The following is a 15,724-nucleotide window of genomic DNA, read 5'->3' as shown; positions in this document are numbered from 1 at the left end:
CCGGATGTTCCCAAAGCAGCCCTACTGCTCTCAGGCTGGGCCCTGAGCTCCCTGCTGCCTCCTGACCAGGTGCTGGCAGCCCAGCTAAAAGAGAAATGACACTCACCTCGGAGAAAATCATCTTTTCCAACACCCACAGCTGGACCAAAAACCTTGTGGCATCAACCTCCTCCTGCGCTCCGCTCACTCGGGGCCCCTCGCTTCACCCTTTTCTGCCAGGAGACCCGCTGGCGCTTGAACCTTCGGCAGAGAAGGGCCTGGCTTCCTGCAGAAACCACAGGGGTGGGCTTTGACATTTAAAAGCTGCCTCCTTTACCAGTTAGCTCTCTCTGCTACTGCTCAGCGCCACGCCTGCCTGCGCCCTGCTCCCCTCCATGATGTTCATGGACTTAACCCTCTGGACCCACAAGCCCTCAAATTAAATGCTTTCTTTATAAGTTGCCTTTATAAATTTTATAGGTTGGCCACGTTGCCTCTTCACAGCAATAGCAAAGTGACCTAGACAATGATCCACAAAGAAAGGGCTATAGATTCAATAAAATTCTTGAGGTGGCCAATAGGATGGCTAGGCCTGAACCACAGAGGACAGAGGTAGAGGCTGGGAAATGCAGGAGAAGGCGCTGAAGACCGAAGCTGTGCTGGTTTTGCTGGGTCCCTCAGCTTTCCCAGTTGCATTACTGTGAGACACAGAGGCCTTTGCAAATAGCCATGTACCACTCTGTTTAAACTCCACTGAGGTTCCTCAAAGCCTCTCCCTTCCAATCCCCCCACACTAGGTAGGAGAGAAGGTTAGTGGGGAGAGGGGGCACAAACCCCTTTACTTCTCCTGGCTGTGTAGGGTCTATGTTTTTGTTTTTTTTGTTGTTGTTGTTGTTTGTTTTGTTTTGTTTTTTAGGGCTATACCAATTCTCTGTCAACAGCAAAAGCAAGTGTCTCCTCCAAGCCTCTGTTGAAATGTTTCTCTTGGTCTGTCTCCAAGCCGCCACACCCACTGTCTATCTCTGGTCTCTCCAAACTGTCACATGCCACACACAGCACGTTCTCTGGGCTCTCCTATTTATATCCCTCAGAGTCCTAGACCACGCCCCTCTCTGGAGGCAGGCCGTTACCAGCTGGCAAAGACCACACCCTGCAGGAGGCAATTATCAGCTGTGGACAAACTAAAGCCCAAACTAAACCCCCACACTTGGGATTAAAACAAAAACATATTTACGTGACATAACTGAGTTTTGAAAGAAGCCAAAACTACCATTATAAGCCATGCTGGGCTTCTATGAAGTTCCTAAGTGGGAATAAGTGTCTTGCTGACTGTCCTGGTTTTATCTCTGTTGTTGTGATAAAATGTATTGACAAAAAGCAGCTTAGAAGTGGCTTATTTTAGCTTACAATTCTGTGATAGCTCATCATTTGGGAGAAGTGAAGACAGGAACTGGAGAAAATAGTCACATGACATCCACAGTTGATAGTGGAGAGAATAATGCATGATAGCTTGCTTGCGAGCCTTCCTAACTCTTACGCAGTTCAGGGCAGACCCTAGAGAGTGGTGCTGCCTGCAGCGGGCTGAGCCTTATGTATCAGTTAAAATCAAGGCAGTCCTCTGCAGACATGTTCACAGGCCAATCAGACAACCCCTCCATGGAGACTTCCTTCTCAGGTAAGCATAGGTTATGGCAAGCTGAGACTTGAACTGACATGGTACGCTGACCTGTGAAGTGTAAATATCCTCCAGGTCTTGCTGCCCCAGGCTGAGATGAAGCCCAAAGGCCATGTGGATGTCTGTGATCTGTGCTGTAGGGAGGGGCTGTGTTGACATCGAGGCCCACACTGCCACCGAGGGCCACGCAATGGTTCAAGGTCTGTTCCACTGCAGGAGGCTACATTGATGTCTGTGGTCCATGCTGCCTCTTAGGGCCATGTCTGGGTCTGTGGTGGTCCTGATGCCTCTGGGCCATGTTGATGTCCACGGCCTGTGTTACCACCCAAGTCCGTGCAAATGTCCCTGCTCTGTGCTGCCACACAGGGCCGTGTTGATTTGGTGGCTTGTGCAGCTACCTGAGGCCATATTAACGTCTGCAGTACATCTGTGGTCTGTGCACCCGAGGCCATGTTGGTGTCTATTTCGGGGGTGCCTTGGGGGTTCATAGTTGGTGTCTGCCACCTGTGCTGCAATGGAAACCATGTAGAGGATCCACGTTCTTGCTACCAGAAGCCACTTTTGCAGTGGTATTGATGCCTGCAAATGCACAGTTGAGAAGCAGGGACATAGAAGGCTTCCGTGACAACCCCTAAACCCTCAGCCACTCCAAAGTAACAACCCCAAAGGGAAGCCATCGAAGAGAACACTTAAGGATTGTGTAAGATGCTGAAGTGTGGCTCTCCACACCTGCGGCTGCCGCGGCAGTGCACGAGGAAGAGAACTCAGCTGTCTTTCGGGGACTGGCCGCTGGGAGTCTGACCTTGATCCACAAGTACATGGGCAACACTAGTCGGATTTTTCCTCCTTCTTTCCTTCCTTCCTTCCTTTCTTTTTTCTTTCCTCTTTCCTTCCTCTTCTTTTTCTTTCTTTTTATTGGGGGGGGTAGAGGTCACAAGGGTGTGGTAGGGAAGACATGGGAGGACTGGGAAGTGAGTGTGATTGGGGTACATGATGCAAAATTCCAAAACAACCAATAAAATATTTGTTGGGAGAAAAAAGAAAGAAACATTATGGGGCCCAGAGTAACCCTGAGCCTGATACCGAGATACAGAGTCATCACAGTACCCAAGACCAAGAGGAGCTTTCTGAAGCGAGAACGCTTTGGCCGCGCCATCTCCGCTGAGGAAAACCAAGGTCTGTTTGGAGACCTCAGGTCTGGGGTTGGATAACGTGCTTCTGTATAGGGCGTGTCTGAAGTACTGCTGACACCTCAGTGAGCAGCCGGCTCTATTATGCAATCATCCTCAAGCTACTGACCTGTGGCATTGTTAAAGAATTTAGAAAAAGCCAGAAACTTCTAAATTGTCATGGCATGGGGCCACCTTGTCCTTATTTCTTGTCCACAGAGATATAAAATCCACAAAAGGACTTTTTTCACAGATGTGGTTCCAGAATAAAAAAGATATATCACAACCATCCTATAATTACAAAACATAGAGAAAACCAAAGAGAACAGGATAATGGTTGTTATGAACCAAACTCATCTGAGGTTACAATTTCTGCACAGCACAAACTCTTAACTTCAAATTTCTATTCTAGTTCTTGTGATAATAGCATGTTTGGCCTAGAGCCCCTTTTACATCAAATTTTATCTATCTGTCCATCTATCTACCATCTATCTATCATCTATTTATCATCTATTTATCTATATATTTATCTACTCATTCCTTCATCCATTTATCTAACAATCATTATCAATTCATTCACCCATATATGGTCAAACACATATATATTGCTCCTTTACTCACTTAGTGATATTTATCAGATACAGTTTTGTCACTCCTGATTGATAGTTAATATTCTACATTACGCTTTCAGCACAGTTTTTACAGTTTTATTGAAGTATAATTGACAAAATCAAACCTGTACACATTCAGTTTGGTCACCTGAGCTCAACCGTGTCTCTTAAACCCAAGAAGGTCTTTTGACTCTGCCTGGGCACCATTGCTGGCCACTCTTCAGCTGTTACATGTGGTAATGGAGGACTGACTTCATTCTCAGTCACGGTCTTGCCTGGTTTCACACCTAACATTTGAAAACCATGTTGGCCGTCTTCTGTCCAGCATTTGAGTTGCTACAAGGCCGTTGCCTGCCGCCTTTGCTCTTTCCCAGTTTGGGCGAGAGCCCTTCTTTTCATTGCACAGTAATCACTCTCTGCCTGCCTGCGACTTCCTGCCTCAGATGAGACTTCAGTGAGCATTCTTGAACATCATTATGTTTATTTGAAAATCTACAGTGATTGCCCAGCCACTGTGTTCTTGTTTGCCCTACAGGATGGTTGTGTCTATTTATGTCTGCTAGGAAAGAAAGGCTCCACTTGGACCATCCAGCCCTGGTTTGGGAAGTCCAGAAATATAAGGAGACAGTGTGATAGGTGGCAGCAGCAGCAGCATGATTACAAGGGAGGAAACAAATACAGGAAACACAAGATTGCTGCCTGATGGGTTCCACAGGTAGGAGGAGGTCTGACCCACTTGGAGTGGCCAGAAGCTGGAGTGTGCGGGAGCCAGAGCCAGATCCACTTGTAAAGGAAACCAAAGCAGAGGAAGGTAGCAGAACATCAGTAAAAGCTCCTGCAGAGGTGGTCCAGCAGAACCCTCTTGATGGAGATGCAGAGTGGCAATTCTTCCTGGGAAATGTGTCCCAGTGGTTCCCTGTTCAGATGTGGACAGCTGGCAGCACTAGTACCCATGACATTGGCTTACCTGAGTGTTGGTATAATGTTCTTGTGGAATGTCTACACCTTACCCTTGTTCATTCAAATGCTGATTTCGCTCCCCCACTCTCTGGTTTCAATCTGGACATTGCATTGTGATATTTATTCAAAGCATCACTTGTCTCAACTTTGTGTAAATATGCCAAAATAAAGCAACTAGCCACAATGTTGAGCAATGGAAAAGAAGCAGGAAGAGATGGAGGAGCCAGAGGACAGGAAGGTGGGAGGCAGAGGAGGAGGAGAGAAGGGCTGAGGAGAAAGCTAGGAGGGAAGGCTGGAGGAGAGATCTTGGAGAGATGGACTGGACCTAATATATCACTAAAAGCAAGTATAATGTGGGAAATCTAAATGTTAGGAAACTATGAGGGCTTGGAGGTTTAGGATGGAACAACTATTGCCCGGCATTGTGTTCTAGGCTAATTAAATAAACCCCAGTGTCTGTGTGGTGATTTGGTTATACAGCTGTTTAGGATTAACCACAGCTTTACCAGAAGATATAGCAATAGTAAATATTGTCACCTACAACTCCTGAGCTCTGTACTATCACAAAGAGAAGTCAGAGACACATAGACGGACTATCATTAAGTATAGACTGCAAAGGAGATCCTGAAAGACCACATGTGAATGGTGACAGTGTTGGAGGTCCATCCAACAGGGGCTCCCCAAGCTTCTTTGGACAACTTTTCCTTCCATGCTGGCCTTACTCATTAATGGTGTGACTCATTCTAGTGAGGTATTACGTAGGTCTAAAGCCCCAGAGGCAACAGTACCAGCTGTACAAAACAGTTTGTTCCCCAAATTCCACCTGGGCCTGGTGAAGCAGTGACCCCCCCCCCAAGATCACTGTTCTGGCCTCATATATAGGATTTTGTTGAGGGTTTGGAGTCAGTTCTAGAATAAGCTCATGTGTCCCATGGCTCCACGTGGGGGAATGAGGATTCAGTTAAGCAGGTGTGGGAGCACGGCTACCTGCCAGGGAGAAGCCTGGCTCAGGAGACAGAAGGATAGTTGTCTGCACGTAGTTCAACAACAGAGGTCTTTGCTAGCCTGGAGACCGGGGACAACCAAGGGATGGCTGTGCCTCCATTTGCATGCTCTGGGAGGCTGTTCTGGTGGGTTCAGGCAGGACAACTGACTGGTCTAAGTGGACACCTTCCAGAGGTAACCGTGAACTTGTCTTTGGTAGGCAGGCCCTGGAGCCACTGAGAGTCCCCATGCAGAGTCCCTCACACCGTGTTGGATGCACTTTGCAGCAGCTTGCTATTGGAGAGGGCCTGGCTGTGGACAGTGAGGACAGCTGCACAGTTTTAGCAAAACAGCTGCAGAATGAGTTCCTGTCAACTGAGGGATTGGGTTGGATCTTGTCTTTGTTCAAAGAACAGATACACAAAGAATCTCAGTGTGCTCGGATGAGGTCTGGAGAGAGTAAATGGAGACAGGAGGCTGAAACCTAAGCCAGGGTTCCAGGGAAAGGTTTGACTTGGACCATGAGTTTGTGAGTTATCAGTAAACAGTTGTTTCTTACAACTGTGGGTGTGGTAAGCCCGGGAGGAGTGGATGGCTACCGAGAAGGCAGGGTCAGGAGTCAAGCCTGGCAGGCATCTGCTTGATCCCACTTAATGCAGCTTCCTTCCCCAGGAACCCCACATTTGATGTGTTAGATATTTCCTTAGCTACCTGAGTGGTATCTTTCTCTCCTACAAAACTGTTCCAAGAATCAGGAGCCATGCCTTTCCTGCTAATTATTCCCAGACATTCAGAGCATCGTGGTGGTCCGCTAAATCTTTAGAAAATGGGCAGCTGCAGGACCGAAGGCCACAAGATTCTTTCCTTAAACTGTTTTCACTTGTTTCACATCTAATGTGAGAAACTGTTGTTTTGCTGGCATTTGGTGGATCCAAATTTGAAAAACAGTTCTATACACTTATTAAATTCATGCCATTACTTGAGTTAACATAAAAATTCTATTAGCAATTTAATGGGCCAGTGAAATGGCTCAGCAGGTAGAACCTGTTACTGTTACCAAGCCTGACGAGCTTAATTTGCAGCCACGGCCCCACAGGTGAGGGAGAGCTCAAGTGCTGTCCTCTGACTGCCACAGGTCTTCCACTACAGTCACTCCCCACATGCAAATGCACAACACAATGAACAAATGAATGCAATCTTAAAATTGAAAATATTTCATTAGCATTTTCTTATGTAAGTTTGGAAATACCATTTTAAATGAAAGCACTTATCTGCTTTTTACTTTATAACTCCAATGTGACTTGCTATTTCTTGCAAAATCCACTGTTTTTGTAACTCTACCACCGACAACAGTATTGCAAATTAGGACATGAATAAACCCTGATTACATCTGACTCAGCAGAATGCTTGCTCCCGTCACTGACGAGGGTGCTGCTCTGATTCGAATGCTGTGTGCTGTTTTCACATAAGTCGTTGAGTACCAGGGAGGACAAAAGGGAGTCATATTGAAATGCCTTCCATTAATGATTACCACAGCATACTATGACCACACAGGGATGGCTCCCACACGCTAGAAGAAATGCATTCTGGATTTTAAATGATGGCTGTAGCCACAGTCCACTTGAAGTCCGGTCTGCATCATTCATATTTCCCTTCACCTCGTAAGTAAGCAACATAAGCAGCCTCAGTCAGGTTTGCATTGTTTGCTGATTTCTGTGGTATCAGTTCTCCTGCTATGGTAAATCAGAAGCCATCATCTGAAGCTATTGAGCAAGGGTTTGGCAGAGACAGAGCAGAATATACATTTTTGCTTGACTTCATGCAATTTCAGAAAACAGGTAATCGAAGAGTATGGTTAAAAAGGAAAGTGGTTGCTATACATATTTGTTACCCATATTTTAACATGTTTGATTGTAATTTATATAATTTATTTTTACCTTAGCTTCACTAAGACTTCAGCTTCTGAGGACCCCTTCAGGATGGTGATTCTTGGCTTGACTCTTCCTTTTTGTGTTTTTTTGTTTGTTTGTTTGTTTGTTTGTTTTTGAGACAGGGTTTCTCTGTGTAGCTTTGGCTGTCCTGGACTCACTTTGTAGACCAGGCTGGTCTTGAACTCACATCGATCTGCCTGCTTCTGCCTCCTTGAGTGGTTGGGTTGACTCTCCTGAGCCAGACTCCCTACCTATTTCAGGCAAGCTGGAAGCTGAGTTCCAAATCCCACACAGGATGCCAGAACCATACAGTGCAGATCTTTGTTGGAGGTCTGCTGTCCATGTTTGCGGTCCAAACATGACTTTTTCTTAAAAAAAAAAAATAAAAAGGTTCCCTAAGCTCCTTACCCAGGCAGATGCTTATTTGGTAGCTACAGTGGCAGAACTCCCTGGAGCCATGAACATTATGAGACAGCAGGACCCTTCTGTGGCTCAAATCTAGACCCGTACTGAGACAATTATGGTTGTCTAGCTGGTCGCCCAGGTTGAGCGGCAATGTGGTTCTCAAGGGCTCAGGCTGAATGAAGTACAGTATGTACTTGGGCGGTTAGGGGGGACCCACAGGGCCAAAGGATGCCTCCTTTCTAGCCAGAGTTTCTGTTCACTGTTGAAAAAATAATAGAGAGAGACCACTTAATTCTGAAAAGCTAACAAAGGGTTTTTTGGGTTTTTTTTTTAATGCTTTACTGAAGACAATAAGTGAAAGGGTTGATAGCATTCATCACTAGGCAACACAAACTAACGCCACGGTGAGAAGCCATATATGGATGCCTGACTGGTCAACACGCCAGGGATGCTGACAGCACCTGGGTTGCCATGAACACAGCCCAGGAAAGCACAGATGACATGGAGGTATGGAAAATTATTCTGGTGAACAATCCTCTGTTTGTTTTTCTTAAGATAAATGTAAGTGTGTGGTACAGCCCAGCAATCCCGTTCCTACTGCACAGCTAAGGAGGTGGAAACACAGTCATGATGCCCTCATCCTGCATGATGCAGGATGAACAGCGGCTGGAGTGCCCATCGTGTGGTGAATGCATAAACACTTTTTATTAGAATTCTGTTCAGCAGGAAGTACAATCGATTTGTGCAAGAGTATGGACATATCTGAAAAGCACTGAAGCCAGACAAAAGATTGGCCACTGCATTAGTCCATGCATAGAAAACGCTGTAATGAAAACTATAGTGCATGGACCTGGCGTGGGGAAAAGCTAAGGTTAGCTTTCACAGACACTGGAACAGTGCTGAGTCATGAGGTAGTCATTTGTATAAATGTGTGCAACTGTCCAAACTCATGGAATTGTACAGATAAAATCAGTGGTTCTTATTGTACATAAATTGCACCTCAATGCCAAATGGGCAAAAAAAAAAAAAAAAAAAAAAAGTAAAGATGGTTTTTACTAAGAATCCAGCAATTTCGTTCCCAGGTCATTCAACTGCATGTCTCAGTCATTCCAGATACAATATTCCCAAGCTAAAAGCAATATGATGTTTATTGCAGTGAAATGGGTATGTTATAGGGCTTCATAACCAGCAATGAGTGAGCTATAGCCACATGAAACATCATGGACACACATCACAAATATATATGGAACAACAACAAAACAGGCATAGAAAATCATGCTCTGCGTTTCTCTGTACAAAGTTAAAAAAAAAAACAACAAAAAAGGAAGGAACAAACAAAACAAACGGCCCAAGACAATTATAATAGCTATGAATGCATTCCTCCTCACAAATGTCTAACCAAGTGCAGGAAGGCAGATCTGGTGGGCTGACAGGCCCGGGATGCACCCTCAGGCACTTCGTCTTGGATGAAGATAGATAAATGCTCATTTATATGTCATGAAGATGTCACATGCATATTTAATAGTTTCTGCTATTATATTCTATAAGAGAAAAGCTTTTAAAATATTAAGAAACGCTGTTATGTCTCTGAGAACTCATAGCCATGGTTTCATGAGTCCTTTGGAAGACTCACAATCGGCTGTTTTGCACAGAGATGCCTGTACTACTGCCTATGTGAAGTGACAGATTAACCTTGGCTATTCCTAGGGAAATGAAGGTGAAGATTAATAATGAAAATGTCAGTGATTCAGCAGGTTAGAATGTGTGAATGCTTGACTCCAGGATTCATGGGCTAGAAATGTAAGCCCCAACGTCATATGCCCTTGCTGTCTGGTGGGACCTTTGGGATGGAACTAGTTGAGTAGCTTTGTCGTGGAAGGAGCTCTTTGGTTGGTCTGTCTTGCCATGTGATACCCCATACACCATGTCATAATACAGCACGGGGACGTCACAGCTGCAAGCACGTCTGGAACTGTGAGCTGAATAAACGTGTTCTTTGGAAGTGTTATGGTGTTCAGTGATAGTAAAGGAAGGTAGGCCAGGAATAGGTTGTAACATAAAGAACAGAAATACTTTAAAAATAGAGTAGAAGAAATTAAAAGAAGCTCAATTAATTGAATATACTTGAGGAGATGCAGTTTAAATGTTAGTAAACATGTAAACACTAAGATAGGGTTTAAAGGATTTAAGTGTTCCTTGTTTTTAGCGAGGCAAGGTGATATCTGTCCCAGGAGGCTGCCAGATCTGCCCAGGCTCCACGGGAACTTGCTCAGCAGCTGATGATGTGATTTCTGGAAAGGTAGCAAAGTTTTGTCACTGGTGCGGAGTTGAGCTCCTTCCTGCCTGTGAGCCCTCCAGGTCACGTGACTAGACTGCAGCTACCCTGGGTCCAGTCTTTGGCATGCGTGGGAAGCTGAGCAGACTCTGCAAGTGGAGGCTGAGGAGGCTCAAAGTAGAGCCACAGCGAGCTCCTCCCTTGCGAATGGGCCCCCCGACACGAAGCAACCCAACCTCTCTAAAACCCTATGCCGGTTAGTTTCAACATCACTCCTGGCTGAGCAGTTGGGGGACCACAGACTGCCCCTAGACGCCCGGCGGACTCTGCAGGCTGAGCGGTCCCAGGGCCTGTGGTTTGGCGCTGCGGGCAGGGAGCTCTCCCCCGTCCCCGCAGACTCCAGGCCCAGGGCTCCGCGCCACGCACCACGACGCTCTCCCGAGTCCTCGCGGTGCCCCTGCCCTCAGGTGAAAGCCGTGTTGGCAGAGCTTAAAGATCCTTCTCAGTGGAGTTCCTCCCGTCCTTCTGCAGCCCAAGTAAGGCCCCTCTGAGCTTCTTCCATTACCCACCCCCACGCTGAAGAGACAGCTGCCCTGGGCGGGCGCTTGGCCCTGTCCTCGCGGACACAGGCACAAACTCAGCCGTCTGAGGAGTTAGGCCGGCCCGGCCCCTGCCACTGCCCGTCCCTCCTGACAGGGAAATCCGCGCTGTGCGGCTCCTCTGCAGGGGTCGGAATCAGGAGGGCGGCTGGGGAAGGAGCGAGCCCTGGGCTTCTGTCCCAATCCAGCCGTCACTGGTTCACCAACGGGAAGGCCGGCCGAGCCAGCAGGGGACCCACCTCACCGTTTGCTGTGAGCAGTGAATAAAAGAAAGTTCCCGAAAGCTTTCATTCCGGCTTCGCGGCGGGCGGGCTTCAGACAACACTTGGGGCAGTTAAGAAAAACGACAGTAAAATCTGAGAAACAAGGGGCAGGGTCGGGTGGCTCGCCGTGGGGTGTGACTAATCTCTAGAGGCAGAAAGGGCATGCACGAGGGCCCTGCGGTGAGTGTCGAGGGTGGCAGGGCCCGCCCGAAGGAGAAGGAGCGGAGCTGCCTCCCGAGGGCGGAAGCCAGCGCCGCCCCTGGGCCCTGGCGCCCTGAGGTCGGAGCTCACCCTCCGCGACCGACGCGGCTCCGGGCCCTTCCTCGCAGGCCCAGCCGGTGGCGGGGGTCCCCGGTGGGGAGCAGAGAGCCAGCTTTGCAACGCGGCGGCACGCAGCAGCGCAGCCTGGTTTCCCTGGAAACGGGAAGAGCCGCTCAAGTTTGCCGAGCTCCGGCGTGGGCGCCGGCTCCTGACGCGCGGGAGCTCTCCGGGCCCCGCGCCAGGCCGCGGAGGCAGGCCGCGTCCCCGCGCTCCGGCCGGCGCGCCGCCGGGCAGACCCCGCGCCTGCTGCTAAAAATAGAGAGGGGCGGCCGCGCCCGCCCGCTCGCCCGCTCCGGAGCGCTGGGCCGAAGCGCAGCCACGCACAGGCCCGGGCGCGCTCGGAAGGCTCCACACGCCGCCGCACGCGGCTGCCCGGAGGGGCGGGCTCCCGGGCACGGTGCTCTCGGGAGGGCCGAGGACCCCGCGAGCACACCCCGGCGGCCCTGGGCCGCAGCCTGACCCCAGCCTGCGCGAGGCCGGTGCGCACGCGCGCTCCCGCCGCCGCCGCGCCCCCAGCCGCGGGCTGGGACCCCGCTCCTCCCACCTCCGGTCGCTCAGCCTCGGGCTGCGGACAGGCCGGGGCCGCCGGAGCGAGGCCTGGAGCCCGGCTTTGGGCTGCAGCCTCCTCCTGCGCGTGGGGAGAGTCTCGGCCACATCCGGGGGCCGGGCTGGGCTGCAGCTGAACTCACCTGACTCCATCCCGGCCCTGCTCCGCCGCTGGCCCGAAATCCTCAGCCAGTTCTCCCCAGTCCCCTGTTCCCTACAATAACCCCCCCCACACACACACACATACACACACCTCACCGCAACACTTTCTCCTGCGCACACACCATATCACACACACACACACACACACACACACCTCACCGCAACATTCTCCTGCACACACACACACACACACACACACACACACGGCAACACTTTCTCCTGCACATACATATCACACACACACACACACCTCACTGCAACATTCTCCTGCACACACACACGGCAACACTTTCTCCTGTACACACACACGCACACACAAACACACAACACTTTCTCCTGTACACACACACACACAAACACACGGCAACACTTTCTCCTGCACACACACACACACACACACACACACACACACGGCTGGACTCTGCACACACTACACTCCGTGTTCAGCCTACGCACATCTCGGAACACAGTCCGCTCCCCCAGCACACAGCACACACGCGCACCCCAGGCTCACACAGCCCCTCCGTCCTGCGCGGTCCGCTCCTACGTGCACACGGTACACACCCCTACGTGCCAGCACTTCCCGAAGAAACACACTCCGTCCTCGTCCCCGAAAGCCGTTCTCGGTTCCTTCCGGGCGTGTTACCCTTCCCCGGCTCCGCGCCCAGGCTCTCCCCCATCCCCATCCCCATCCCCGCCGCTGAACCCCACCGGCTTCTTTGGGCTTCCGGGTCCACTCGGGTGGGCGCGGAGAGCAGCTGCCCCGCGCACGGGGCAAAGCGCTCGCGGGACTCCCGGGGTGGGAGGCCCCGGGCGTGGGCCCGGGGTCCCGGAGGAGGCGGCCCCGCGGGAGTGCGGTCTCTAAGGCGCCGGACGGCCGCGCCGGCAGGGGGAGGGCGAGAAGGCGGAGACTCGGCGAGGGCCCCCTCTCCTAGGGGAGGGCCGGAGGGGCGTCCTGGGGGCCGGAGGGTCGGGAGGGGGCCGCGGGGCGCGGTGCCGGGGAGCCGCGCGCGGAGCCGCGCGTCCGGGGAGGGGGCGCGCGCGCCCTGCGGTGTTCCGCGGCGGCTCGCTTCCCGGTGCGGGGTCGCGGCGGCGGCGGCGGCGGCGGGGGGCGGAGGATGCGGGCTTCGGCGGCGGCGGCGGCGCGAGCCCGGGAGGACGCGGGAGGATGAAGAGGAGGCCGGCGGTCCGGTCGCGCGGCGCCGGGAGGAGGCGCAGGCGGCGGGGGCGGCGGCGGGCGGCGGCGGGCGCGCCGGGTGCGGGCCGGCTCCGGCGCGGAGGATGAAGTGGAGCGTCCGCGGGGCCTGCGCCGCGCTCTCCTCCTGCCTTCTGCTCGCCTGCGCGCTCAGCGCCGCCGCCGTCGGCCTCAAGTGCTTCTCGCTGGGCTCCGAGCTGCGCGGGGAGCCGTTCCGGCTGGGGGCGGCCGCCGGCGCCTTCTACTCGGGGCTGCTGCTGGCCGCCGGCCTCTCCCTGCTCGGCGCCGCCCTGCTGTGCTGCGGGCCCCGGGAGGCGCCCCTCGCGGGCTCGGGGGCCGGGCCGGGCCCGGGACTCGGGGTCCCCGCGTCCCCAGCGGGCGCACCGGCGCCCTCCCCCGGAGAGACGCGTGCGGCCGCCGGGCCCCCGGGGCCGGTCAACAGCCAGAACCTGCTGCTCCTGGGCGTCCTGGTCTTCATGCTCGGCGTCCTCAGCGCCTTCGCGGGAGCGGTGATCGACGGCGACACGGTGTCCCTGGTGGAGCGCAAGTACTCCCACTACTGCCTGCCCCCGCGCACGCCGGCCGCTGGCCCGGGCTCGGCCCCGGGCTCCGCGGCCCCGGCCTCCGGCTCGCAGCGCACCCGCAGCACCCTGGACAGCGCCACGACCGCCAAATGCCGCCAGCTGAAGGACTACCAGCGCGGCCTGGTGCTCTCCACTGTGTTCAACTCGCTCGAGTGCCTGCTGGGCCTGCTCAGCCTCCTGCTGGTCAAGAACTACAAGTCGTCGCAGGCCCGGCGAGGCCGGCGCGGCCGGCGGAGGGCGAGCCGGTCCTTGGCGCGGACGCGAGGCGGGCCCGGGCTCCGCGCTCAGCCGCTGGCCGCCCGGACCCGGCGCGGCCGCCGGGGCAAAAGGGGGCGGCGGCTGCAGCCGCGGCCCAGCGAGGCCTCCATCCTGTCCCCGGAGGAGTCGGACTTCACCGCCCCGGGAGACTGCGCGAGCTTCGCGGCGCACCACGCCGTGTCCTACATCAACGTGGGCGTCTTCCACGCGTTTGACGAGGCGGGCGTGGAGGTGTGCTGCGGCGGGCACCCGTCGGTGGAGCTGCCCGGGTACGCGCCCTCGGACCCCGACCTCAACGCCTCCTACCCCTACTGCTGCCGGCCGCCCTGTGAGATGGCGCACCCTTGGGAGCCCAGCCGGGCCTGCTGAGCCCAGGCCCGACCCGCCCGGGACACCCGAGAGGGCAGCAGCGGGGCTTTGCCTGGTGTTGCGCCTGCGCGAGCGAGGCTTGGCGTTTTTCTGCTCTGGCCTTGGGAGATCTTCGAGACCCTGGGACGCTACAGTGTTCTCCTTTCTGCGTGCGGAGGCGTCTCCCTTCTGTGTCGTTCGTATCCGGACTCCATTTAAAGTTTACAATAAATGTTTGGGGTGGGTTCGCCGCTCACACTTCTCTTAGGCAAGTCCGTGCCCCGGGACTGTGGTCGGGGGTCCGGGGTCCAGAGGGCAAGAACAGAACGCCCGGCAGAGCCGATTTCGCGTGGAGGACCTCGGCTGAGAGAACAAGGCAGTTAGAACTGTAGGAACAGAAGTGAAGAACAACCAACAGCAACACTTTGTACCCGGATGTGCCTGCTTCTGTCGACACTTTCTTACTGTAAAGCTCTCCATAAACAGTGAAAATGTTTGGTAAATTTATTGCAATTTGACACTGGTGAGTTCCTTTATTAAATTGATTGCTATGTTGTCGGAGAATGTTCATCCGCTTGGAATGGAAGGATGTCTACAGGCAAAGCAGCGCGGGGGAGAGTGGCGGATCGGGACGACAAACGCTGGGTTAGAGCAGCTGTCTTCTGCTAGCCGGATGACAGGCCCAACCTGTCTCTGAGCTACCAGCTGAGCCTGGAGCTGATGCCACACCCCTGCATTTCAGTTTTTGGAAACTGGCTGTGTGGTTTCTACTGCAAAGCAGTAGGTTTTATTTTTGGTTAATACATATGAACAGTTTAATCCTATTTTGAAAAATCAAAGTCCTAGTTTTTCTGCAAAGACAATTTTCCTGTTAACTCGATAATCTGGTAATTTTGACTATATAGCATTTCATTTAAAATACACCACTTCAATAGCCTTAATGAATGTGAAGGACATACCTTTAAATGAGTACAATATGCGTGTAACCATTTACACACAATATGAAATGAGTTCTATATGACTGGAATGTCTCCGTCCTTCCGGTGGGCTGGCTGGGAGCCAAGCAGGCTTTAAGTGTTGGGAAAAAGATGATGTGATCTCATGTGCCTGGACTAGTGAGACCAGGCAGGTAGAGGTCCACAGACCAGCTGGGAGCAGAGTCCTGGCTCAAATGGTACGCCTCTTTTATGTGGAGGAGGTGTTTCACTGCAAACATCCGTATATCATGCACCACAGAAGAGTCATGGAAATCCTAGGTAGTGTCTTCAGACACAAAAGGGTTCTTCTGTGAAGAAGCCTCATGTTTAAGGAGGAGGCACAGCTTCCAATCACAGGCTGTGTGATGAGGCCTTTCCTCAAGTCCCAAACGCCCTGCCCAGAACCCCCTGTATCCCTTGTGGCTGGAAACATCCTACCCTAGTAGTGACCTGCCTAGCTGCCCTCTTCAGCAAGGGCACTT

The 15,724-nt window shown here is 52.6% G+C and overlaps 2 protein-coding genes across 6 annotated transcripts in view; one reads left to right on the top strand and one right to left on the bottom strand.

Annotated features, from left to right (window-relative positions):
• Positions 1-11,987, bottom strand: part of Pde6b (phosphodiesterase 6B) — a 57,080-nt gene extending 45,093 nt beyond the window's left edge. For 4 of the 5 annotated variants that reach the window (XM_060381108.1, XM_060381109.1, XM_060381111.1 and 1 more), the window contains exons 1-2: positions 1,387-6,204; positions 107-265 (exon numbers count right to left, since the gene is read on the bottom strand). The gene's annotated coding sequence lies outside the window, so the exon portion shown is untranslated. Of the gene's footprint in view, positions 1-106; positions 266-1,386; positions 6,205-11,861 lie in introns of those variants that run through there. The other variant, XM_060381110.1, reaches the window with a different exon arrangement.
• Positions 11,988-12,915: 928 nt separating this feature from the next.
• Tmem271 (transmembrane protein 271) lies at positions 12,916-15,286 on the top strand. The gene has a single exon (XM_060381113.1). The coding sequence runs from the start codon at positions 13,162-13,164 to the stop codon at positions 14,284-14,286; it is 1,125 nt and encodes a 374-aa protein (XP_060237096.1). The 5' UTR covers positions 12,916-13,161; the 3' UTR covers positions 14,287-15,286.
• The last annotated feature ends 438 nt before the right edge of the window (positions 15,287-15,724 follow it).

This window comes from Meriones unguiculatus, chromosome 3 (assembly GCF_030254825.1).
Source record: "Meriones unguiculatus strain TT.TT164.6M chromosome 3, Bangor_MerUng_6.1, whole genome shotgun sequence".
In the NCBI taxonomy this organism is placed as follows: Eukaryota; Metazoa; Chordata; class Mammalia; order Rodentia; family Muridae; genus Meriones; species Meriones unguiculatus.
Note: the sequence above shows the minus strand (reverse complement) of the source record. Positions and strands in the feature narration are given on the sequence as shown.